Source organism: Aspergillus brunneoviolaceus (assembly GCF_003184695.1).
Source record: "Aspergillus brunneoviolaceus CBS 621.78 unplaced genomic scaffold BO95scaffold_102, whole genome shotgun sequence".
Taxonomy (NCBI): Eukaryota; Fungi; Ascomycota; class Eurotiomycetes; order Eurotiales; family Aspergillaceae; genus Aspergillus; species Aspergillus brunneoviolaceus.
The window spans coordinates 47968-71510 of record NW_020290832.1 but is presented as its reverse complement, the minus strand read 5'-3'; the positions used below and the strand labels follow the sequence as shown (position 1 = coordinate 71510).

Genomic DNA, 23543 nt, shown 5'->3' with positions numbered 1-23543 from the left:
TCAACCCACCAACTAAAGAGTAATTTGACTACTGGCTAGTAGTGTAACAGTGTGAATACGTGAATTCCCCCCTCAGACTCCTACAGTATGAGAGAGACACACAGAAAAAGAAACAATCAATAACACCCATGCGAGCAACAAACCAGCAGAAAGAGACAGGAGCGTGATACATGAAAGGCACCCGCAATGTATATACAGGTGCTAGGAAAGAGGAGCAAGAAGTTCGTAGTTCGCAAGCCAAACCAATCGAAGCGCAGCATTTCTTCAAGTTAAGACAGGAGTTGTAGTATCGTTCCAAAATCATGGTCTAGCGATTAGGGTATTTAACAGGCGCAGCCGTCGCGGTCACCGTCCAGGTGGATGTTGATCGGGTCGCTGAATTCCCCGCTGAACTCCTCGGCTTCTTCTTGGGCCAGAGCGCTTCGAGCAATGACTACGTGGGACGAGGGGGTCAGTACAGTCGTAGCACAAGGGAAAACCGGCCGGGCGGGGACACTCACCCTCAAAGGCTTGCTCCACGTTAATCGCCTCCTTGGCGCTGGTCTCGAAATAGGGAATGTTGCCTTTCGACTGGCAGAAGGTCATCGCCCGCTTGGAGGAGATCATCCGTCGGCTTTCCTCCGCATCGATCTTGTTACCAATCACCACCTGCCAGCACAGTGTCAGTGACCGCACACCACACTACACCGCCCGAAAAGAGGGGGGATCCCTTACAAACGGGAAATTCTCCGGATCCCGAGGACTAGCCTGGATCAAGAACTCATCGCGCCAGCTATCCAGCGCCTCGAAACTCTTGGAGTTGTTCACATCGTATACCAGCACGCAGCAGTCGGCTCCTCGGTAGAAAGCGACCCCCAAGGACTGGAAGCGCTCCTGTCCCGCAGTATCCCAGATCTATATTCGCAATAAGTTAGTATCCAAGAAATGACAACGACGGCGAGCTAGGAGGCTGGTAGTAAAAAAGCGAGGAGAACATGCCTGCATCGTCACCAGACGGTCGTCCACCAAGACCTCCTTGGTGAGGAAATCGGCGCCAATTGTGGCCTTGTAGCTCGCGCTGAATTTCTTGTTGACCTGTTGGGCGGAAAAGAAAGTCAGTGAAACAGTTCTGCTGCTGCTGCTGCGAGGGAGGAGAGAGAGAGTCACGGACATATTGGTTCATCAAACTCGTTTTACCGACACCGCTATCACCCAAGATGATCACCTAGATACAAGCAAGCAAGAGCGAAGATTAGTTTTCGCAACGTTGAAGGGTTTGTTTTCGGGGATGATTTGTTGCGGGTTACCTTCAACAAGACCTTCTTCCGTGACGACATGGTGGAGATGCGTAAGGTATTACCGGTTCTATGCGGTATGGAGGAGACGCCAGCGGCAGGAGAAGGGCGATTGGGACGAGATGCCGAGGGAGGATGGGGGTGCAGGAGAAATGGTGGATTTGTTTATTTTTGGTGGTGGGAGGTGGTGAGTGGAGTGAAGGGGGCACAACAAGCAGAGGAGAGAGAGGGAGATTAATTAGTGTAGTTTAGTAGGTAGTTTAGTTTGTGGTTGGGTTGGGTCTGGACGGTGGACGGTGAACTGCAATGGAATGAGTGGATGGGGCGGGCAAGATGATCATTGCACGAGGGTCCGTCCGGGCGGTGGAGATGGCGGTCTGCTTGCAGCATTCGTTAAGTAAAGTATTGATTGCATGTTTTCATTGTTTACCCCATCGTCATCATCACCCGATTATCATCCATCCCTCAACCTCATGCGCTTCAAGGGACCTGCACCCTCCGAAACCTCACCAGATCCCCTCAACCCCTAGCCCAACACCTCCAACACACCACCATGTATCCATGACTGCCTTATCATATAGACCAAAACCAATACCACCTTTCGCCCCTCCTTATCACCCACACCCACCACCACCACTATCTATCTATCTATCTACAGTATCACTAAATGGCCCACTGGCGGGAAGAATACTCCGCCGCACTGGCATCTCGCGATCGCCGCGAGAAAGCCAACACCGCATTATACGATGCCTGTACGCCGTTTCCCCCCAACCCTTTCTCGTTGCCTGTATCCAGCAAAGTAGATTCTCCAACCAGCATAACCCCCCCAAAAAAAAAGTAGTGAATTCCCCGCAAATCTAACCCCAAACAAACCAAAGACACCCAACTCGCCGACCGAACCGCATCCACCACCACCACCAGCCTACAAACTCCAGCGGGCGAAGGTCCGCGTGCGACCACAACCACAAGACATCATGTACCTCCCCCAACCCCATCCGCACCAACACCACCCGCCCCGCAACAAGAACAAGAAACCCTCCTCGCGTTGCTCGCCGCGGCGCAACGATCCCGCTCGGAGCTGCAGGCCCAGCTCACCCGGATGACGGCGGAGCTGGAGCGGCTCCGCAAGCGCCACGCCCAGGACGGGCGACGCCTCCAGGGGTTCGAGCAGGAGGTCGCGCATCTGCAGATGCGGTTGAAGGATCGGGATGAGGAGTTGCGGGGGAAGGCGAAGTTGTTGGAGGTATGGTTGCTGCACTCACCCTATTACTTGGTTGGTTTGTTTTTAGGACAAGGGGGGGTGGATGTTGAGCCTTCAACTAACTGACTGACTGACTGACCTATGCGGGGGTGGTGGCTACAGGATTTCCAAGACGAGATGGCGTCGCTGAATCTCCAACTGAATATGGCCGAGGAGCGGTCCGCGCGGTTCCAGCAAGAAAACCAGGACCTGGTGGATCGCTGGATGGCCAAGGTCGGGCAGGAGGCGGATGCCATGAATGCGAATTCGAGGTTCTCGTAGATCTAGACGCCCCAGAGGTTATGGGTGAGGGACGCGGACATTACAGGGTGGGAGATTTCCTTATTTCACGCTGCCAGAAGAGTTTCTGCTTTGATCATTTCCCCGTACCCAAGAAGCATCGGGCTGGGCGGGATTTCTTTAGGATATGTGTCAGAGCTTTCTATGCACAATGATACCCATGAACTAGTTATTCACAGTAGCAGTTGGTCCAGAGAGACAGATCCAGGCTCACGCGCGATGGCCTAAATACCCAACCTGGACCAAGAGCGGAAAATGAAACTGACGATGGATGAAAAATAGCAAAGCGCTGGTTTAGTATAGATGCCGGTCCGAAGAGAAAAAAAAAGGTGGTATCATGCCTGGAGCCCCGGAGTATTCCTCCCAAAATCGAACTCAGGGACACCAAGGAGGGATCTGGAAAAATGAAAACTATGTAGAATAAAAATGGACATATATATCACGTGTGTCCAGGGAGCCATCGATACAAGAAAGAAATCATCGCGGTCGTTACCCAAGAGTTGCCGTGACAATCATGCACCCGTTTGTTGCAGCTAGGCCAAGAACCGTTCACCCTTGGCTTTCAACAAAGGCCTTCAGCTGGGAACTATCCTTCCTGGCGATGAAATATGTGCCGCCAACGTCGGTCCAGCTGACGCTATTGGACCAGTAATTTCGTTGTTTGACTGTGAGCAGGTTGATGGGCGAATTGAGGTTGCGGGCTTGAATCTTGTGGCCCGCTGGGACAAACGACTTGAGTGACACAATCTGACAGCCCTCCTTCATGTCCAGGAAATGGTTGATCAGCTCGTTGTTCAGCTGGGGGGTGAACGCCTGGTTATTGATCAGGACGACGTCCGCCCGCTTCAGAACATCGACGATGCTTTGCTGCTTCAAGAAGTCGCCGCGGATCAGGTGCGTTTTCCCGGGGGCAATGCCCCATAGCCGGCATCTCGCGCGGAACTCCGCTTGTTGGAGTTCCGCGAGCTCACAGGCATTCTGCATCATCTCGCAGCCCCAACTTTCGCACCCTATCTCCAGCGCTGCCTGCAAAACCACATTGCCCACGCCAGAACCTAAATCCACGAAGACCTGGCCAGATTTCAAGCCCGTCTCCTTGAAGATGGTGCTAATAAATCGAGGAAGCAGCTCCCCATAAACGTTGTCAGTCCCGTTTTCATACTGCCGCAGTGATTCGACCCGAGGCGAGACGGTTCGGGAGTAGATCTGGTTCAAGATTCTCTCCACCAGCGGCAAATTGAGACGGCCCATCGAATCGAGTTTCTTGGCAATGCTCCCGTTGCGCCTCAATCGTGTAATAGCATGGTTATAGTCGGCCACCGTTTCCCGGAACTGCGCTTCGGACGATTGCGCCAGGGCTCGCCGGAGTCGGCGCTTGATCCCATTCGTCTCATCGTCAAACTCGCCCACCTCGTCTTCCGGGATGAAGTTCTGAGCCACAATCTCGATGACTTGAACGATATCGTCGATGGATTTGAAATCGTCGTTGTCGCGGGGAACGACAAGGTCATACCTACAGGCCGGAAAAAATCATGTTAGGCCGACGTTCAGACGAAACGCAAAACATGGGACGAAAAGCAGAAAATTTGAGGAAAGAACCTGATAGAAGTTCTCATACCTTTCCTTCGGAGAGTTACTCGGATACTGCAGGAAAATCTCTGGCAATGGCTTCGACGCTCCAAACGCCGGCTTGAAATTCCCTTCCTTCTGGGCCGAGGTGATCTCCGCCGCATGGATCATGGGCAGCCGTCTGGGACCACCACCACCACTGCTGCCGTTGTCCTCGACGAAAGCCTTCAGTGAGCGCACGCGCCGGTGAGGGTCCGGCTCCGCGCTGTCGCCCGTCCGGGCCCGTTTACGGACCTCGAAGGATGAAGTATCAGAGTCGCTGCTGGCGTCATCATCGCTGGAGAGGCGCAATTCGGGGGTTTGACGCTTGCGATTGCCTTGGATGGGGGTGCCATGCCGGCGCTTCGAGGATGAGGAAGGGAGATCGTTGCGATCCCTCGAGACGGACCGACTGCCAGACGCTTCTCGAGTTTTGAGCTGGACGGATGGCGTCCGCGGGGAGGGATTGTGTCCTGGCGTGTGCGAGGGAGAGCGGGAGGTAGGAGGAGCGGTTCGGGTCTGGACGACTTTGCGAATCTGAGGCTTCTTGGGCTGCAGTGAGAAGGCCCCTCCTTTTTGGAGGTGGTCGAAAAATCCCATGAGGGTTGGAGGGGCAGGAGGCGGGCGGGCGGGCGGGTCGCAGTCGCACTTTTTTGTATGAGAGCGGGAGAAGGTGATATGATGCAAGAAATACGGTGAACGGTGAATGCAAGTATTGACTATACAAGTGTAAAAGGGGGGAAGGGGGTAGTAAGAGACAACTTATGATACGAGGTACAACATATGTACGGGGGACTTTTCCCCAAAGCAAAAAGGACAAGAAGTAAAGAGCGTAGTGTAGTGTAGGTATGTAAATGATGTGAAGAATAATATGCAGAATGTAAGGTTGCCGTACAAAACAAAGCGGGTTGACGGCGGGCGGCGGGCGGCGGGCGGCGGGTGGGCGGCAAAGAGGGAGAGAGAGAAAGAGGAAGGGAATAAAAAAAAACCCTCCCGCGGAGCCGATTAACTCCAGTGACTTAGGAGGTGCTCGAAAATGATATCCAGAAGAGGTGGGCGGTGATGAGGAGGACCGGACCCGATCCTCGATGCTTCTTCCTTCTTCCTTCCCTCGAGTCCGCCAAGACCCCGTCTGATGCCAGTTGCCGCCCGCCACTTCGGACCCGATCCTCTCAGCTGCATCCTTCCCTTAGCGTGAAAGAATATAGTAGTGAGATACGAGTCAGTCTAGTCTGCATCTCTGCATCTCTGCATCTCTATGGGTTTCTGTTTCACTTCACCTTTAAACAAACAAGACAAGGTGGGTGTGCTCTTTATCGACTACATACAGTGCAGTACATACACACCTTCCCAGTAACACATGCAAAACAAATGCACAACAGTAGATATCGTGAGATTTTGAGGGAGGGTATTTACAAGAATCCAGACTGCCAACAACCATCATTTTGTGCACCATTACACAATCCCTCGGCGCTTCTATTTCTGCTTCTTCTTCGCAACCCGCTTCTGCGCCCGGATATCCTTCTTCATACGGGAATCCACGATCTTGTACCGACCCTTGACACCCTTGGGACGACCCGAGATACCCCGGTTGGCACCCTTGGCCACCACCAGCTTCACTTGCGTCTTGGGCTTCTTCTTCGTGGCACGCGCCATCAGCTTCGCAATCGATTGCGCCTTGTCTCTCTCACTCAGAGCCTCGTCATCCGCCAACAAGGCGGACTTCTTGCGCAACTTCTCCAACCGCTGGGCAGCCTTGAACTTCTTCCGGCCCTTGGCCTCCATCACCTTCTTTATAGGGCGAGCGTTGATAGCACGCCACTTCTCCTTGATGGCGGCAGCTGCCGCCTTGGTGATGGGGCGGTTCGGGGCACTGTGCTTGCCCTCATCGTCAAGGAACCACTCCGGCAGACCGTCGACATCCCGAAAGGCGTAGCGGTTGAACCCGTCGTCAACCACGTCATTCTGTTTCTTTTCACCCGTAGCCATCTGTTGCGCCAGAGCCATGGCCTCTGCGGTAATGATATCGATGTCTAGTAGTGTACATGTTAGTCTTCATAGCCTTGACAGACAGTAGAAAGACTTACCAAGCTGTCCATTGGCCTTCCGCGGGTCCTCGAGCTGAACAAGCTCCTCATCCTCGGAGTCTTCGGCCTTCTGCTTCGAGTTCTTGGCCTGCTTGGCCTTACGACGGTTGTCGACCTCAACAGCACTGTCCTCAGAATCCTCCTCAGAGTCATCCTCCTCTTCATCTTCTTCATCTTCCTCTTCATCGTCGTCTTCTTCCTCCTCTTCCTCGTCTTCCACATCATCGATATCCTCGAGACCTTCGAACATGTCCTGGTCAAAGAATAGCGCGGCGTGGTTGGAAAGCGATCCAGACTTCGGTGCTTGCACGCCATTTACCGCAGCACTAGTCTCCTCCTCTTCTTCATCGTCGCTATCTCCCTTGTTCTCATCCGAGAAGCCATCCCATTCGTCAGCCTCGTAGCCTTTTCTAGCTTTCTTGGCCCGCAGCTTAGTGTCCTTATCCTCCTTGCGCTCCTGGTATCGCTCATACAAAGTGTCCAGTTCGCGCTCAAGGCGGTCGCCCTCTTCGTCGCTCTCCTCTATATCGGATTCGTCGTCACTGTCCTCGCTGTCGCTTTCGATCGTAGCCTCCTTGCCAGCTGCGATGACATCACGGGCATTATTCCGGTCGACAGGCTTGATGGAGAAGGTTGCATCGTCTCCGCCGGGTCCCAGCTGTTCCATACCGATGTCCATGGGCGTCGTCATGTGCATCTGCATACGGACAATTTCCTTGCGCTTCTTCTCGTTCTCCTTGCGTCTTTCCCTCTTCATCTTGGACGTTTCCTTCTCGCGGAGGCGGAGCAGTTCTTCCTGGATAGCCAGCTCCTCATCCATGGGGGCGATCTCCGCAACTTCTTCGGCCTCTTCGCCCTTCTGCTGCTGTCCCTTCTTCGTGACGAGGCCGAACTTCTCCCGGACCTTGAGACGCCATTTGAGCAAGTTCCGGAATTCCTTCTTACCCAGGACCTTCAAATCATCACAGCATTTGCGGATCTCGTCTGTGGTCTCCTCTAGTCGATCCAAGGTGGCGAGCGCGAGATCTCCACCGGGGGTCTGTGTGAAGCTGAGCTTGTTGTATGAACCGAGAATGGCGATCGGGTCGGTGGTGTTGATGAACTCCGAGACCGAGCATTCCTTGAACTGTGTGTAGTCGCCCTCTTCGTAACCTTCTCTCTTTCTCTTCTTCTTCTCCGGGTTGAAGACCTTGGCCTCGTTGTTGGGGGTCGGGTCCGCGAGCTCGGCGAAGACGTGCTTGGGGTCGAGGAACTTGGGGTCCAGGTGCTTGGGGGCCTTGTAGCCGCGGCAGACGACAAAGATTTCGGCCGACACATTTCGGGAAGAGGGGGGTTTCGTCGCCTCGACCGAGGTGAAGAGCTGCTTGAAGACCCACAGCAGGGGGTTGTAGTCCTTCGACCGGAAAACCTTGGTCACGAATGTACCGCCCTCGGCCAAGAACTCGGTCGCCAGCTTCATGGACTGCAGCACCAGCTCGGACTGGGAGAAGGCATCCTGCGCCCACGCCGTACCGACGTTGGGGGCACCATCGTGAAGGACCGTATCCGCCTTCCAATGCTTCAGGTGCTGTCTAAGAGTGGCGCGACACTTGTCGGTTGTGATATCGGCTTGGAACGAGATCACACGGGGGATAGGCTTGATGGGAGCAAGATCGACACCGACGATGATACTCTGGGCGGGCATACATTCTGCAGCGACTTGACACCAACCCTATGGAGAAGAGAGTCAAATTCAACAGCCCAATAGAGACCGAATCGAAGATATTCCGTAGGTTGGTTACTTACACCGGGCGCCGCGCAAAGATCGATGAGGACCTTGCTCTTCTGCAAGAAACCATACTTCTTGTTGAGCTGGACCAACTTGAACGCAGATCTAGCTCTGTATCCCTTTTCCTTCGCAAGGCGATACCACTTATCCAAACGACCTTTACCGTGCTGGTTGTTGTCAGTCCAAATTGCTTCACTGGAGACGCGGTGGGATTCCACAATACCTTCTTTTGAATCGCCATTGTGATAAGCGGGTGGTCGAGAAAGTCTCGACGTCAAGACCCGGACTGGCGAAATAAAAAGAAAGAGTTGGTAAAGAGAGAGAAAGAAAGGGTTGGTTGGAGTAACTTGCTTTCTCTCTATGCACGGGAAAAAAAAGTTATCGGGCGGGCTTGAATGGATCGAGTAAGCCAGCCAGCTGAGCCAGGCCTTTCAAATGTTCTCCACAGTCCGCCCCGAAACTTACAGTACAATAAAAAATTTCCCCTTTCTGGTCTTTGGGTGTGGCGGTGCGGGACTGAGCCACATGTGAGTTTGCTGTTTGCTGTTTGATGCGTTTGTCTCTGCTTCCGTGCCTGAGGACGCAAAAAAGAGACGGTCAGCATGTGACGTGATATCACCGTACTGTAACTGATAGTATACGGAGTACGGAATACAGTACATACTGACTGTTATTACGGAGGGAAGGAGGAGTTGCAGGCCAATCGCCCCTCGGCCTTGAGAACAACTCGACCCCCAACCAAATCACTTCTCATCCTCAACCTTCCCCCCTTCCAGCAGGCATCACTTCTCGCTACTAGATTTACTAGTATTAGCCTGCTAGGTCTTTCATCTTCCATACTTACTTGCAGTACGAAGGCCTCGTGCCCACCCTTTTCCAACAAGAAGGCTTCTTTATGCTTCGATCCCCACCCACCCCCTACCACTAACCCGCAATATATCGGTTTCCATACACCCTCCCACCCCACGTCTTTGGTGATGCCACTGTTAAACTTCCATGCCATCCATGGGATCTCGTAAGAGAGTAAAGCCCAGCCCGCCAGGCGCGGATGCCCGTTCGACTACATCCTCAATTGACAGTGCGGTCTCCGGTTCCACAGCCAAACAACGTGCTCGTGCGCAAAAGAGAGGAAGCGGTGTGGTGAGTCTCGGATTTCCCCATAGCGTTGCCGGAACAACTATGGGGCCATGGCTGGTGTAGCTGATATCTGCCTCTCTCCTAGACACAGAGCTGGTACCCAACTGCCTGGCCGGTCGTTTCAAGAGCATCTAAAGCCGCCCCGGTTACCGAGGTTGCCCGTGAGAGCATTTCCGCCGCCCAGAACATCTCCCCAACACCCCCGCGACTCACCTCCTCGTCAACTTCCCAACTGAGCGTGGCCCCCAGGCAGTCTCGCCATCCATCTCTCCAGTTGACTCGAAAGGATACTGCATCTAGCCGCTCCCTCCCCGCCAGCGCTACAACAACCATAATCAATATAGCTTCAGATGGTACTGCGTCGACTCCGGCAGACGACGCCCGATCAGATCGTACTACAGTGGCAGCGAATCCAGTTGAGGAGGTTGCACCCAGTGACAGAGGCTCAGCTGTGGCGGAGGGTACGCGCAACGAACCGTCAAACACAGCCCCCACGACTGCTGTCGCGGGCGACAGTGCTGCAGGTGTAGACTCCGGTGTACAGTCTGGCTCCCAAGCAGGCGGGTGGTTTTCGTGGCTCTATGGATCATCGACAGCTGATAGATCTGGCCCACAAGACCAAATGGCGAAGCCAGAGGAGCCACCATCGGAAACACCAGACAACAAAGAGGAAGAAAGGACGATAGAAGACCAGAATCCAACAGTAGCAGAAACAGAAGCAGACCAGGAGCAGTCCGCCGAAACATCTGAGGTCTCTGGGACAGCCCAGAAGCGGTCTTGGCTTCAGATGTGGTATGGCTCGTCCGCCTCAAAGACCCCGGAAAATACTCCCATCGAACCCTCCAGTGGAACCGACACACCCACATCTTCTGTCCCGCATGCAGCACCTGCACCGAGCCAAGAGCATGAGATGCAAGGGGAGGTAGATGGCCCAGTTAAACCACTAGATCCCAACACAAAGGCTTCCGGGTGGAGCTTCTGGTTTAGAGATGCTTCGAAGGATTCCGAACCCGGCAAGTCGCAAGATGCCCAGGTAGCCGAAGCCTCCATGACTCAAGAGCCATCGAAGAAGCCTGCCGTGGAACCTGAGCCTGAGAATGAGCCTAGGGTGGGGGCGGTGAAGAAAGGAAGCGTCAAAGCTAAGGCTTCTAAGAGTACTGCTAATCTACTTGACAAAGCTACCGCACGAGCCGAAGCAGATGTCAACGCTCCAAGCCAAGGGCCGTCTGAGACTGTAGCAACAAAACAACTCCAGAAGGTCCTACCAAACCAAGTGCTTCCGCGGTTCGAGGACACATTTGCCTTGGAAGAGAAGCCGGGCATACTCCAGACGATAGGGCGCTACTTGCATTATAACAAACAAGCCGACAACAAGCATGTTTACATGGTCCGGGATCCGCCGCATATCAAGAAGGCACTCGCCATAGGTGTACACGGGTATTTTCCGGCTCCTCTAATACGGAGTGTTCTCGGACAGCCAACCGGAACGTCGATCAGATTCTCAACAATGGCAGCTGAAGCCATACACAAGTGGGCAGAGGACTTTGGCTACAAATGCGACGTAGGCAAAATTGCCTTGGAAGGCGAGGGCCGTATAGCCGAGCGCGTGGAACTGTTATGGAAGCTGCTACTAAACTGGATGGAGGAGATCCGAACGGCGGACTTCATTCTGATTGCATGTCACAGCCAGGGCGTTCCGGTGGCAATCATGCTCGTTGCCAAGTTGATATCCTTTGGCTGCATCAATGCATCCCGTGTCGGTATATGCGCCATGGCGGGCGTCAATCTGGGCCCGTTCACCGACTACAGATCTCGATGGATTAGTGGTTCAGCGGGCGAGCTCTTCGAATTTGCCCTGCCCTACAGTCAGGTTTCGAGGGATTATGAAGCGGCATTGCGCACATGCTTAGATTTTGGGGTGCGAATATCGTACATTGGCAGCATTGACGATCAGTTGGTTTCCTTGGAGGTATGCAACCTTCTAACGCTGTTTGATACTCCAGTTATTAACGAGTCTAATTACGCTTTAGTCCTCACTATTCACCCCTGTGACCCATCCGTATATCTACCGCGCAGCCTTTGTCGACGGCAGGGTCCACGCTCCGAGCTTGTATGCCACCACCCACTGATCCTCAATCACTTCAGCATACACTGACCACTCTCAGTCTTTCACACCTAGTCGGCTTCGTCCTGAAGCTTCGCAACCTCGGCATTGCAGACCACGGCCTCATCCGCGAACTCAGCTCCCCGTTAGCAGGAAGTCTCTACACCGGCGAAGGCCACTCCCGCCTCTACGACGACCCCGCAGTCTACCGGTATGTTCTGCACTCCCCCAAACAAACAACAAGCAACAAGTGAAATGCTGACCCGCGAGGAAAAACAGCCTCGCTATCCAATTCGCCCTCCAAACCACCGCCCTCCCGCTCACAACAACAGCCACCACCAAAACCCTCCTCAGCATCAAACGCACGCAACCCCCTTCCCCCGCCAACCCGTACATACTCCCCTTCGCCATGCGCGGCCTCCTCGAGGAGGAGTACGTCCGCCGCGAGCTGACGGCCGAAACCATGGAACTGCTCCAACAGTTCGACGAATGGAAACCCTCCAGTAAGGTTCTGAAGGATGTGAAGTTCCGGTTGGAGGGGATCCGGTCGAAATTGTAGCCGCCCCGTAGCAAAACATCATTTTTTTACGCTACGGGGGTTTTCTTTCTGCTGCTGTTTGAAAATAAGCGGGCGGGTTTTGTGAATATAGAAATATCTTGTTTTTAGCTTCAAGGAATCTATTATATGAGTTTGAGCTGGAGATCCTTGTGGAATATATCCGGTTCTCGATCCTCGAGACTTGAGTCTTGGTTTGGAGTTGATTGTTTTGGTTTGGCTCGGGGTGTAAGGTATGAGGTATGAGGTATGAGGTATATGTATAGGGTTGTATGGATGGTGAGTAAGTAGTAGTATCATCTACGAACACCGGATATTGCAGTATCGCTGTGCACCGCATTTCCACGATAGTCAAACCAGCAACACATCTAGACGAAAATCCTGGAATTGGAGTTCATTATTAAATGCTTTCTCAACAGAAGATACAAGGTAAGATAAATGGATTGCTTAGATTGCTTGATTCAAAAACCAAAACCCATAACTAGGCCAGTCCACGCATATATCCGGACTCGTTCTTGAATAACGCCAGGGCATGCAGAATTCGTTTGCTTTGCTTTTTGAAGTTGAAGGGGGGCAGAGAGAGAAACGAAAAGAAAATTCTACAGAAGGTGTGTAGATAAAGGGATCTCATTAGGTTTGAGGCGGGGGAGAAGGGTGTATGTATGTACGGGAGGAATTAGATAGGGGTTGTGTTGAAAGGAAAAGATTTGGACTCTCTCTTCATGCTTGGATGAACGCCGTGTGGTATGCACCTTCGATTTCATCTAGGAGTTTGTTAGCGCGAAGGCACGGTCGCCGGGCCCGGGGCGTCAAGTAGGGGTTATGCGTACCTCTCATGCCGTCCAGCGCCTCGAAAGCAATCGCGTAATTGGTCGCCGCGGCGATGATCCGTTCCAGTCCCTGTCGGATCTCCTCGATGAGTCGATCGGACGGGCTGCTGCCGCCGCCGCCGCCGCCGTAGTCCGGTGGGGTCATTTGTTTCTCGACGCGGGCCTTGTAGAAGATCATCAGCATGGCATAGCTGCCTTGCATGAGACAGCATGCGAACGACGGCATAGTGCGGGGAAGTTGGCTCGGTAGCAGCTGCTGGAGGCCCGGTGGGGATGGTTGGTGATCCCCCGAGAGCAGCGGCTGCGGGATCGGGAGACAGTGGAACATCTGCGAGATCAGGAGGGAGGCCCGGAGACAGATTTTGGCCGAGTGTTGGCTGCTGTATGGGAACTCGTTGGTGAATGAGTACTGAGGTGGTAAGGAGGAGAAATCGGACGAGGTCGAGGATGCGGAGGAAGGGGTATAGTCGGATGAGGACTGCGGGAACATGTCGAGACTGCTGCAGGCGCAACCAACCCGGGTGATGCTGTCTTGGGTCGCTGGGCTTTCGATGGTCTCAATTGGTATGGAGTTTGTGGTGGTGGTGGTGGCTGCGGTTAGATCGCAGTGCTTCTTGATGAAAATGGGTATATCTGAGAATGCTCTGAAGCGGTGGATCTTGATTTGTGCGCTACAATGTTGGTTAGCACGGGCGTGAAATCTCGATGTGCGAGGTTTGACCCTCACCTTGACAGCTTGATGCGCGAGATCGCGCGTATACTTTGAGCTGTTATGGACTCCAAATCTCCTCGACGAGACATAGTCTGCGGAACTATGGGGAGTAAGTTTGACTGTGCTAATGCGGAGCTGGCCCATGAATCGAGTTGTTGCATTCTTTCAAAGATGTACTGCATGTTCGTTCTGCTTGAGACGCATTTGTTGAGGTCGACGACGAATTGGGTTGCCGATACGAGCACCTGCTGAGCCTGAATCAAGACGGACCAGCCCTGCAAAAAGCGTCAGAGATCGAAGTGCTACCAAGAAATTGGGTTGACTCACATCGGGGTCGGCAGCGAAGCGTGGATACGGCGTGACAAATTGGGGATCGTTGGCGACGATGGAGAGCGGCTGAGAACCCGCGTGTTAGCCACTTCCTCGGAGGACATGCATAAATCTTCAGTGAACTTACCGTGGCGCTAACAATGGAACCTTGGAGGACACAATAGTACTACTGAGAGTCAGACACCAATACCATAGAACCAGGGTACGAACTTCTCACCGTCATCCACCAAGCTCTTCTCCGAGCTTCAGAAAACTCATCGTAATCGTCGCTGAGTGAATGCAGAGACATATCCAAAGCTATAGACAAGGCTTGACCGGCACGGTACCGCATTTTCAACAGGTTTCCCCGTTGAGTGTACTCGTAGACTGAAAGGACCAAAAGTGCCAGAATGCTCTCAAGCTCCACGGGCGCTTGAGGATGGAAAGCAGCTCGGTCAATAAGAGGTCGGTCGTTGGACAGCGCCAGTGCAGGATCAGTGGTCGAGGCTTGCAGCTCGCAGTCGGTCTCGATAGTTAGATTCGCCATTTGCGCAAACATCTGAGCGTATGTTCGGCGGCGGACCACAGAGGCGGGGCTAGACGATTCAATATCGTTCGGATGCGGCACTAAGGCTAATATAGCTGAAATTGCACAGCTGAGAGGGGATTGAGGCCGGTAAGTTATCACGGGTTCTTCTGAGGGGGACTCTGTGAATGAACCAACGCCGTCCAAAGGTCGATCCGGAACGCGAGGAGCGAATCTCGGCGGAAGTATAGGAAAATAATTATGAACGAACTCGTAGTAAGCATTCAAGCTGTTTTCGAAGTCAGAGGACGTAATAAGCTCGCTTCAAATGATGGTTACTCACATCTCTATTTCACTGCCATAAGTTCTGACCAAAGACTGCGAGGAGACATTCGATGGCGAAGGGGTCGGTTCCATCTGTACTGGGATACTGTTCTCGCCATTAGGGACGAACAGATCTGTGAACATCGAGTGCACATCCGAAGAAAAGTCCAAGCTTCTGAGCCCCGCCCCCGGAATTGACAATACGTCAATCTGGCCGAACATTTCCGGCGCTGAATCGTCGTTAGCTGGGAGGGATTGGCAATCTTGGGTCAGCTTGCTTACAATCATCATTGAACCCAGAGGACGGCGGGGTGATCATGGCGCTCTGCTCATCATCTTGCTGAACAGCCTCGTCTGAAGGAATCGAGGGCTTCTTCTTTTTCCGAGGACCTCCTCGTTTACTTGGTAGGTAGGAGCACTTTCGCTTTTTGCTAAGACACTTTGCCACCACGATCAAATCAGCATATACTTTGGCGAGACGCTGCGGATGTCTAGAGAGCCATCATGGAAGGCTGAAGTAACAGAGTAAGGCACAATGTGTCTCCTTGAGATGAAGGCTATGGCCTGGAAAACTGCGAATTGTGGAGGGGAGAATACATACGTTTGTACAGGGGTCTTGTCCATCGCATCTCGTTCTGGAAGCACGACTGAGATAGACAATCAATCAGTCGCAATGAACGGCAAGACGAGAAGATTCCAAGTCGCTTGCAACCAAAACCAAGCTCAGTGCTTGCACAAAGTTCCAGGTGGATGCGACGCCACTTACCACGCAAGACACGCTACTTTGACTGGAGGCTTTGCAAATTTCTTGCGGACAACCGCGGGCTTGGAAGCTCTAGGCTGTGTAACTGCCGTGACTCCATCATCTTGGTACGGCTGCTGGGAATCGTCCAGGGCCATTTTGGGTGTGAACTGGAGACACACAGCTGCAGCGGGTAGTATGAGTAAATGGTAGGAAGATCATGCAACGGCCGCAGGGCGTGCTACCATCACCCACGATCTAAATAGAGGTTTTCCAGGAGCGCATAACTCGAGGACTACTGGGGAGAATGAGACGGGAAACACGCAGAAATAACCATCCAGGAGCTTTCCGGGGTAGCCAACCGAATCGGGGGGGAGGTTGGGTGGGTAAATCGACAGATCCTAAGAGTGGTCTGATATACTCGTACACAGTAGCATTATCGGGCGAACTGGGCTGTAGTTTGGTTTGGATTGGACTGGTGAGTGAGTGAGCGGCGGCGGGCTTACTCATCCTCGAGGTCCATAGATTCAAATCCCGAAGCGTGGGTGTTTCGGGATTTGCTTCCATTGACAGACGATCCTCCAAGAGTGGCGCGCAGCAAGTGCGTGGATTAGTCAAATAGTCAATTTGCACAAGGCGAAAAAAGTATTGTTGCTTTTCCCCAATTCGTGCATTGTTAGCATAACTCGGAGAATTGAAGCACGATTTGTGGTTCTTTCACTGATTCGGTGTAAAATTGGTGAATCGAAGTGCTTTTCTTTTTCTTTTTTCCAATATTTATTTCATTTGATCGATCGACCGACAGCAATTTAAGTTGGACTAAGCTCCTTCCTGTTCCGGTAAGCTGCATTGACCGTCTGGAATGACCAGTCTGATGTCACGTGAAGATCTGTTGTCTTGCACATTCAATCCGATCATTATTGCGGGTCGGGTCGAGGCTCTGGAATGCAATGCAGTCTCTGGGCATTCTCGCATTGCCGATGGCATGAACAGCATCTGCCAGAAAAGAGGCGATTGCTTGTTGACTGCCGGCCAACCTGCAATCCGATCGCAGCCGGTCTCCGCGAAAATCCCGAGGATTAACCTTTGCCGAATGGGGTGGTGGATGTAGACTGGGTCGATCGACACTGGGCAGAATATTTAAACAAAAGTACTGCAGCACAAGGGCCTTATCAATCACAGAAGCTGCAAAGTCCCGCCGGCCGTCGCCACCATCCTAGGAGGTGTGGTACATGTAAAGCGTCCGGTACGGTAGGTCCAGGCGTTGACTATCGAGTCTTAGAGTTAGCCGGTTAGGTCTGAACGAATTTTTTAACCAAAATTTATTGCACTATATAGCCAGGGCTGCAACCAGATATTACTGGTCTAATGCAAGCTCCCCTATAGATCAGTTTCAGGACGGCGGCAGCGAATGTATTCTTATCCCTGATATCCGCTTTACGGAGAACCAAACGCTGTCAGGGACCCGCACGGGGAGCTTGTGCCCTTTTAGCTGCTGGTCGATCAACCACATCCCCACCACAAACTCCTCGCGGGTCAAAAGTCCATTCTTCTGATGATCAACCAGGTCCCAGATCTGCTCTAAGACATGCGATGGAAGCTCGCTGCGAGACCAGATGTCGCGAACCACAAGGTTGACTACCATCTCGGACGCGTCGGGGGGCAATGAGCCGGGTGGGACTTGCGACGGCAAAGGCACAAGCAATCCTTTGTTTGCCGCCCAGACTCCTTCGTACTTCTTCCGGTCTTTTTCACTGACCTCACTCCGCCAACGCTTTCGGTCACCTTCATGATGTTTGTGGGGGTGCTTGCGTATTATGTGTTTATGCTGGCGATACCCCTCATCTTCATCCGAGCTGCTGGGATGTCGAAGCGTCTGCCGTAGCACAGTAGAAGGACTGGACGATTGCGGGTGATCATGTTTCTTGGTGTGGCCCAGATGCACGATTGAACGTGACCGGGGCCGACGCCGGGGTGGTGGAGGTGGGGCGTTTTTCTTCTCCTGTGAAGCTCGGGTGGATGCTAATGAGGATGCTACAATTGCATCTGACAGTACTCCTTCAGAGGTACTATCAAGTAGGCTCGGAGTACTGTTGGTCACTGATTTCGCATACATAGACGCCGAGGCTGGACTGGAGGGTCGCGGTCGGCCATCACTACTGCTCAGAAGAGCTCGATGACCTGCCAGGTCTATTCTCGATGATGATGGTGTTTCGCTCGGTCGCGGGGGTAATGATGGTGGGTTTTCGTCGGGCCTGATAGGATCTCCCGAAGGGAGTGCTGGATGCAATCGGGGAAGGTTCTTCGGTTTCTCCGATGCCGGATTGACATCGATGCTAGTAGGATTCAGGCAAGGTTTTCGAGGCACTGGTGGTGGTCGAGACTTTGCTGCAGCCAGCTGCGCAAAGTCCGATAGAGCAGAACCCGGCCTGACAGGTTTTCGCTCGATTTGCTTGTCTCCGAGTCGAGGGACCTGCTCGTCTTTTAAGATCTTCTCAAATGAGGCCTTGCTCGCAGCTGTGGCCCACACAGGCTTCGGTGCTAGGAGCTGTGGTTTTTCGCGCTCTCCGCCAGGCCTTATTGGAAGGTCAACACTGGCGCTGCTGCTGCTGCGTGGAGTAGGAGCTGGTTTCTTGCTAGGCGTGGATCTCCCCGCCGCAAGCTGGGCGGCGATCTGCTGCGGGGTACGTGGTCTTAGGCCCCCTATGTCCCCCGGTACTTTGAGGGGAGCGTCCCTAGAGCCGTCAGGTTTTCCGTATGCACTGAACTTGCCAATCTTGTCCTTGACTGAACCAATCTCGGGTGGCTCTGGAGATTGGTTGCTGCGAAGAGAGGCTAACTCAGAGGCATAAGAGTTCATGTTGAACGATCCCTTTTGGGCACCAGATTGGTGATTGGCAAGAGGGGGGCGTCTGTTTGCAGACCTTGTTGCATTAAAAGCTGCTGTCGCTCCTTGAAGAGCTGTCACCGTGCTGCTTGCGCTGCTCACTTGGCTGGGGGACACATGGGGAGACAGCCGGCGGTCCAGAGCGGGTGTCGAACTCGCCATTCATGTCTAGGCAGGAATGCCCGTTCCAAGGTTTCGCGCGGGTGGGGGGGAGAGTCAGGACCAGAAGAAGTACCGCCGCTGCCCGTTCCTCTCGAGTCGGTTTAGGTTGGTAGGAAGGATCCTTTCTCACGACAACGTCATTCGAGCAATGGAGAGAGGTGAATAGTACGGAGTAGATCGATTGATAGAGGTAGGGGGTTGATTGTAGGTAGTAGGGCGCTAGACTCAGACCGGAAAGCTTCTTCCATCTCAGGCTTAGGGGAGTTTGGCTGTAGCGTTGCTGAGCTAATCCAAGACAGCGTCCGTGCGTTGCCCAGCCCAGGGCAAAATAATCAATGCGCTTCCCAGTCAGGAGCAGCAAGGTCATTCTGACTTAGAGTCATATCCAACCTTGAACTATGTACAGCACTCCTAAACAGTGTGATGCTAGTGCTGTTCACGGTGAGCTATAGTGGACTCGGATTTAAGCTCTGTTCAATAGCTATCTGTCCAGGATTTGAGGGTTCTTGTTTAAAGTACACTGTTAATCTCCAATAAGTTACGGCTAGCAACATCAAGGATTGACTTGGCAAAACTGGAGCAGTACGGAGTAGTTATTGCTCATTCGTATAATTACACCGTAGTCGTTCTAGACAGGATTTACTACTCTTGGTCTGACGTTGCCATGGCTATGTGCTATACACATAATGATGTGTGTCGCAAGAAGGACACCTCCTAACAACAGTCAAGTCTCTGCACTCTCTCTCGGCTATTTGGGAATACCCGTCGAAACAACTCACTGAGGAATATTGAAGCCTTCCACACCACATACTGTTCTGCATCATACGTTCCATTGACAAAGACTGACAGCACAGGGGAAGAGCGTCACGACAAATGCAGCAACCAATTTGACCACATACTTATCGCAATTTACAAGTTACACTGTGGTATACTGGGTACTCCAGCATCCGGGGCACATGCGGATATTTAACCGACGACTGGCGGAAAAATCGACCGAACCGAGGCCCCAAAGATGCAAGACTAATCCGACTGCGCCAATGCGAGCATGCGAGCATGCGGAGGCTGGGGCGACTCGTGGGCCCCGGAGACCCCAAAAAGCGCCGCTAAACGGTTAGGCTCGATTTAGGACCGTTCATTTCCCCGCTTCCTCGAAAGGCTGCAAAGGATGAGACGACGTGACTTGGTCCGGGGCAGTGGCAGTCCCTGAACTTCCCTGCTGCACTCCTATTGTTCGATCATCACTTTCCCCCGCCAGCTCTTTGCTTCTTTTTCTCTTCTCTCTCTCTTTCTTTTTTGTTTTTCCCATTCCTCGTCATTTTTCGTGGGGTACTATCTCCTCCGATCAGATGCGACCAGGGTGTTACCACATGGCACAATGGGTTTAGTTTGCTGTTTGTCTGGTGATGATCCTCGCTTCTCAACTCCGTAACCTGTCTACATCGCCAATTTATCTGTTGCCATGCATGACTTGCTCGGATCGTGTTTGAATCAAAATTCGTCTATGCGACGCCATGTCCTCGGTGAAGAGCGACGCTGGGCAAGGTGCGCTGGATTCTCGTTTCGAACCTGATATGATTGAGTCCACTAATTGAGCTCTGGCTCTGCAGAAGCTCTGATCCACCATGAATCTGAGGAGGCAGCAGCAAAGGATGAAGGTGACTCCTACGATCAAGAAATGCAACAGGGCTCCACAGCGAGCCTGACGAAGTGCTCAATATGCCAGAGTACCTTTCGACGACCGGAGCATTTAAAGCGCCATTTCCGCAGTCATACGAAAGAGAAGCCATTCGAGTGCGCGCAGTGTGGCCGCCATTTCTCGAGAACGTATGTTGCCGTCTTATCTTGCATTCTTAGATGCTCTCTTATTCTCATTCGTCGCCTTCGTCTTCAGCGGGGACTAACACGGGCCTTGGTTAGAGATACATTGCACCGGCATGAGCTCAGCCACCACAACGCTGGAATTGAAGGTGGAAAGGATCGCACCCATCGTATCACAGTAAAGACATTCCGGGCGTGCTTCAAATGCGCACTTGCACGAGTGCGATGCAGCGGCGGGACGCCATGTGCGCGCTGCGAGAACCGATCTCTCGAATGTCTGTACCCAACTGAGAGACGTTCGAAAGCTAAAGCTCGAAAAGAAGCGGTGCAGTCAGGCTTGATCCCAGACGAGGAGTTCAACGGGCAGTCTTCTTTTGCTATAACATCGACATCTGCTGAAGGTTCTGCTGCACGTTCCCCGCACAGCGGGGACACGTCCCTTGAAAAGCCTCTTCATTACCAAATGACACAGTTCCAGCTTCAATTGCCAGGGCCCGACCTCCTCAATAGAAATGACCAATCGCCGTCCGTAGATCCGGTTGCTTCACATCAAGACGAGGCCCCAGAGAAATTATTGAACGGCTCTCATAACAACGGGCAAGAGGTCAATGCGATCAAACAGTCAACTCGGCCCAACTTAATCTCTTCCAGGGGGAAATCTGATATGACCCAAGTCACGACGCGTGGACCTACTGGCGACAGTTCCGACCAAGCAAGATCACGCAGGTCTTTATCTGCTATCCAGGGCATACATTTATTGAATCAGACAACCGAGCCCATGAGCTCAGCGAGCGTCCCACATCCAGTTTCAGCCAGTCATGGCAATGACGCGAGCATGCCAACAATAGCACAGCAGGGAGAGCTCGGATCATCAGGGCCATTCTTGGACACGATGAACTCAGCTGTTCCTGCGATGAACTGGCTTCCTGGGGAGGGGCCCTATGATACATTCATCGAACGCACTCCTACAGCGAACCACGCGGGACATGAAGCCCGTGATGGGTTCATGAACTATGCAACATGGTATCCGCCGGTGATCCATCCGACTAATGGAAGTCAGGAAAATATTTTCAAATCTCCGTTAGGACACACTTCACTAATCAGTGACGAGAACAGCCCTAACAACTCGAGTCGTTCAACGTTCTCCAGCGCCACGAAACGACCGGCAGACCTATCAGAGGACACAGCTCAACCTCGACTGTCAAAATCCAGACGGCACCAAGATGTCTGGTCAGATTTCTCCGCAATTTCCCCTGATGGCTTCAGTTCTCGTGGCAGAGAAAATGTGCCCCGTCAATATATGTTCCCTACGATCGAAGACACCGCCATGCACGATATCCAAATTGGTCCAAGTTTTCTGATTGGGATAACCACCTACGAGAAGATTCACAAAGCTTTCGTTCAGCTGTGTTGCGCCGAGAGTGTCCTTTTCTCGCGATTCGAGTCCGAGTATTTGCCAAGTGCAACTGTACTTTCCGAATTTGTCCACCTGTACTTTCACCATTTCCAACCCGTCTATCCTATGTTTCACCTTCCTACATTTAGTACAAACACATGTCACTGGATAGTGACTTTGGCGTTGGCGGCAATAGGTAGCCACTATGCTAGGCTCCACGATTCAGACGAATGTGTTTCTGCGCTCCATGAGCTTCTTCGTCGAGCTATCATGGTTGAGGTGAGGATTTTGTGCTCTTACGGTCTGCCTGCAACTAATCAGAGATGAATAGAAGGAAAAATCCTACCAAGACCAGGCACCACTCTGGCTTATCCAAGCAAACCTTCTCAATTGCATTGGATTGCTCTACAACAGTGATGAAAGGGCTAGAGTCTCTGCGCTCGATCGGTTCGGTGATTTGACCAGTCAGTTGAATCGCACCAAGCTCTTGAAATCTTCCCGACAATTGAAATCAGTATCGCATGACAAGTCACCAGAGCAGAACTGGCTGGTCTGGATTGAGGACGAGGTCAGACGACGGACGGCCTACTTAGTATGGGTATAATGCCTAGACAGTATCAACATGCCAGGAACTTGCTAACAGGTGCCATAGCTTGTGGACTGTACTATAGCTTATCACTTCGATCGACAGCCATCCTTTTCGCTTGAGGACGCGAAAGCGGCGCTTCCTGCTCACGAGAGTCTCTGGCAAGCAGAGTCAGCTCATGCCTGGCAAGGAATTTTTGAACAGAGTCCAGGTACAACAGCCATTTGTGCAGTACGATCTCAGTGTCTAACATGTCTTAGGCCAACCCGAGCTTTCCCTATACGATGCAGTATTGATTATGTACATTGAAAAGAGACTAGTACCCGATCTTGGGGAGTTGGGCCATATCCTGCTGATTCATGCTCTCTACCAACGCATGTGGGAAGTCGGCGATTACTTTCGCCGACCATTGTCGTTCTGGAACCCGACCGCTAAGAAACAGTCTCGGCAAACGGCGATCCCTTCGGGCTCTGTCTGGCTTCCCGGGATTCCCTCGTACTCGAAATGGCGCAACAGTGCATGCGACTCCTTGGACATACTCCACTGGGCCGCCAACAGCACGGTCGCTACAGCGGCGGATCTCCGCAACCCAACGATCCAGCATCTTCACTCGGCTCGGATCGTTCTACTTGCACCCTTCCGTGAAATTCGATCGCTAGCCCACTCGCTCGTGACGGAAAAGATTCGCTGGAGCGAGCGTCAACAGAGCCTGGAATGGCACTACATACTACGATGGGTCAAACATGACCAATACAAGGCCCGTCTCACGATCATCCATGCCGGTGCAACCCTGCTCCATGCGCGGGGGAACACCAGCCATGCGTTCCACGAGCCGGTCGCTGTGTTCCTGGCGACACTGGTGCTGTGGGCGTATGGCTCATGCTGTGCTCAACTAGCCGACCGGGGACGTCCTGCTACCGGCAAGAATACTGTTATACACCTCGACCAGCCTTGTGATGACGAGCTGGTCCAGATCTTTGTGAGGGAAGGACAAGCCATCCAGGGAGTCCTGACGGGGGTGGGTGATATCTGCGCGCCGCAGGGTCCTGCTGGTGTTCTGCGGGCCGGTAGCGAGACGTTTGTCGACCTGATGTCATGGGGCATATCCCGGAAACTTAAGTCTATCCTATCCAGACTGGCCGATCTAGTCTCGCAAGTGTGAGCTATACCATTGTGC

At 52.8% G+C, this 23543-nt stretch overlaps 8 protein-coding genes across 8 annotated transcripts; 3 read left to right on the top strand and 5 right to left on the bottom strand.

Annotated features, from left to right (window-relative positions):
• Window positions 1–5: 5 nt before the first annotated feature.
• rab7 (Rab family GTPase YPT7) lies at window positions 6–1629 on the bottom strand. Its single transcript, XM_025587736.1, has 6 exons — window positions 1287–1629; window positions 1151–1204; window positions 979–1074; window positions 715–894; window positions 501–648; window positions 6–433 (listed from the first exon to the last, which is right to left on the bottom strand). The coding sequence occupies exons 1-6, from the start codon at window positions 1314–1316 to the stop codon at window positions 324–326; spliced, it is 618 nt and encodes a 205-aa protein (XP_025436912.1). The 5' UTR covers window positions 1317–1629; the 3' UTR covers window positions 6–323.
• Window positions 1630–1729: 100 nt separating this feature from the next.
• On the top strand, window positions 1730–2977 carry BO95DRAFT_447939 (ATG16 family protein). Its single transcript, XM_025587735.1, has 3 exons — window positions 1730–2026; window positions 2153–2517; window positions 2638–2977. The coding sequence occupies exons 1-3, from the start codon at window positions 1942–1944 to the stop codon at window positions 2794–2796; spliced, it is 609 nt and encodes a 202-aa protein (XP_025436911.1). The 5' UTR covers window positions 1730–1941; the 3' UTR covers window positions 2797–2977.
• Window positions 2888–5042, bottom strand: dot1 (histone methyltransferase DOT1). Its single transcript, XM_025587734.1, has 2 exons — window positions 4433–5042; window positions 2888–4327 (listed from the first exon to the last, which is right to left on the bottom strand). Exons 1-2 carry the CDS (start codon window positions 5020–5022, stop codon window positions 3364–3366), a joined length of 1554 nt encoding a protein of 517 aa, XP_025436910.1. The 5' UTR covers window positions 5023–5042; the 3' UTR covers window positions 2888–3363.
• A 704-nt stretch (window positions 5043–5746) lies between these two features.
• Window positions 5747–8655, bottom strand: spb1 (rRNA methyltransferase spb1). Its single transcript, XM_025583844.1, has 4 exons — window positions 8501–8655; window positions 8295–8444; window positions 6510–8220; window positions 5747–6455 (listed from the first exon to the last, which is right to left on the bottom strand). The coding sequence occupies exons 1-4, from the start codon at window positions 8516–8518 to the stop codon at window positions 5899–5901; spliced, it is 2436 nt and encodes an 811-aa protein (XP_025436909.1). The 5' UTR covers window positions 8519–8655; the 3' UTR covers window positions 5747–5898.
• Window positions 8656–9891: 1236 nt separating this feature from the next.
• On the top strand, window positions 9892–11611 carry BO95DRAFT_17929 (uncharacterized protein). The gene has a single exon (XM_025580866.1). It carries the CDS (start codon window positions 10037–10039, stop codon window positions 11567–11569), a length of 1533 nt encoding a protein of 510 aa, XP_025436908.1. The 5' UTR covers window positions 9892–10036; the 3' UTR covers window positions 11570–11611.
• Window positions 11612–12794: 1183 nt separating this feature from the next.
• On the bottom strand, window positions 12795–15675 carry BO95DRAFT_468826 (uncharacterized protein; the record flags this gene model as incomplete). Its single annotated transcript, XM_025589389.1, has 9 exons — window positions 12795–12838; window positions 12905–13575; window positions 13632–13891; window positions 13944–14012; window positions 14074–14112; window positions 14164–14740; window positions 14795–15005; window positions 15058–15206; window positions 15542–15675. 9 exons carry the CDS (start codon window positions 15673–15675, stop codon window positions 12795–12797), a joined length of 2154 nt encoding a protein of 717 aa, XP_025436907.1.
• Window positions 15676–16910: 1235 nt separating this feature from the next.
• Window positions 16911–18377, bottom strand: irs4 (the record flags this gene model as incomplete). Its single annotated transcript, XM_025583159.1, has 1 exon — window positions 16911–18377. The coding sequence occupies one exon, from the start codon at window positions 18375–18377 to the stop codon at window positions 16911–16913; it is 1467 nt and encodes a 488-aa protein (XP_025436906.1).
• A 1864-nt stretch (window positions 18378–20241) lies between these two features.
• On the top strand, window positions 20242–23528 carry BO95DRAFT_457444 (putative C2H2 transcription factor; the record flags this gene model as incomplete). Its single annotated transcript, XM_025588481.1, has 5 exons — window positions 20242–20390; window positions 20484–22059; window positions 22112–22378; window positions 22433–22577; window positions 22627–23528. The coding sequence occupies 5 exons, from the start codon at window positions 20242–20244 to the stop codon at window positions 23526–23528; spliced, it is 3039 nt and encodes a 1012-aa protein (XP_025436905.1).
• Window positions 23529–23543: the final 15 nt, after the last annotated feature.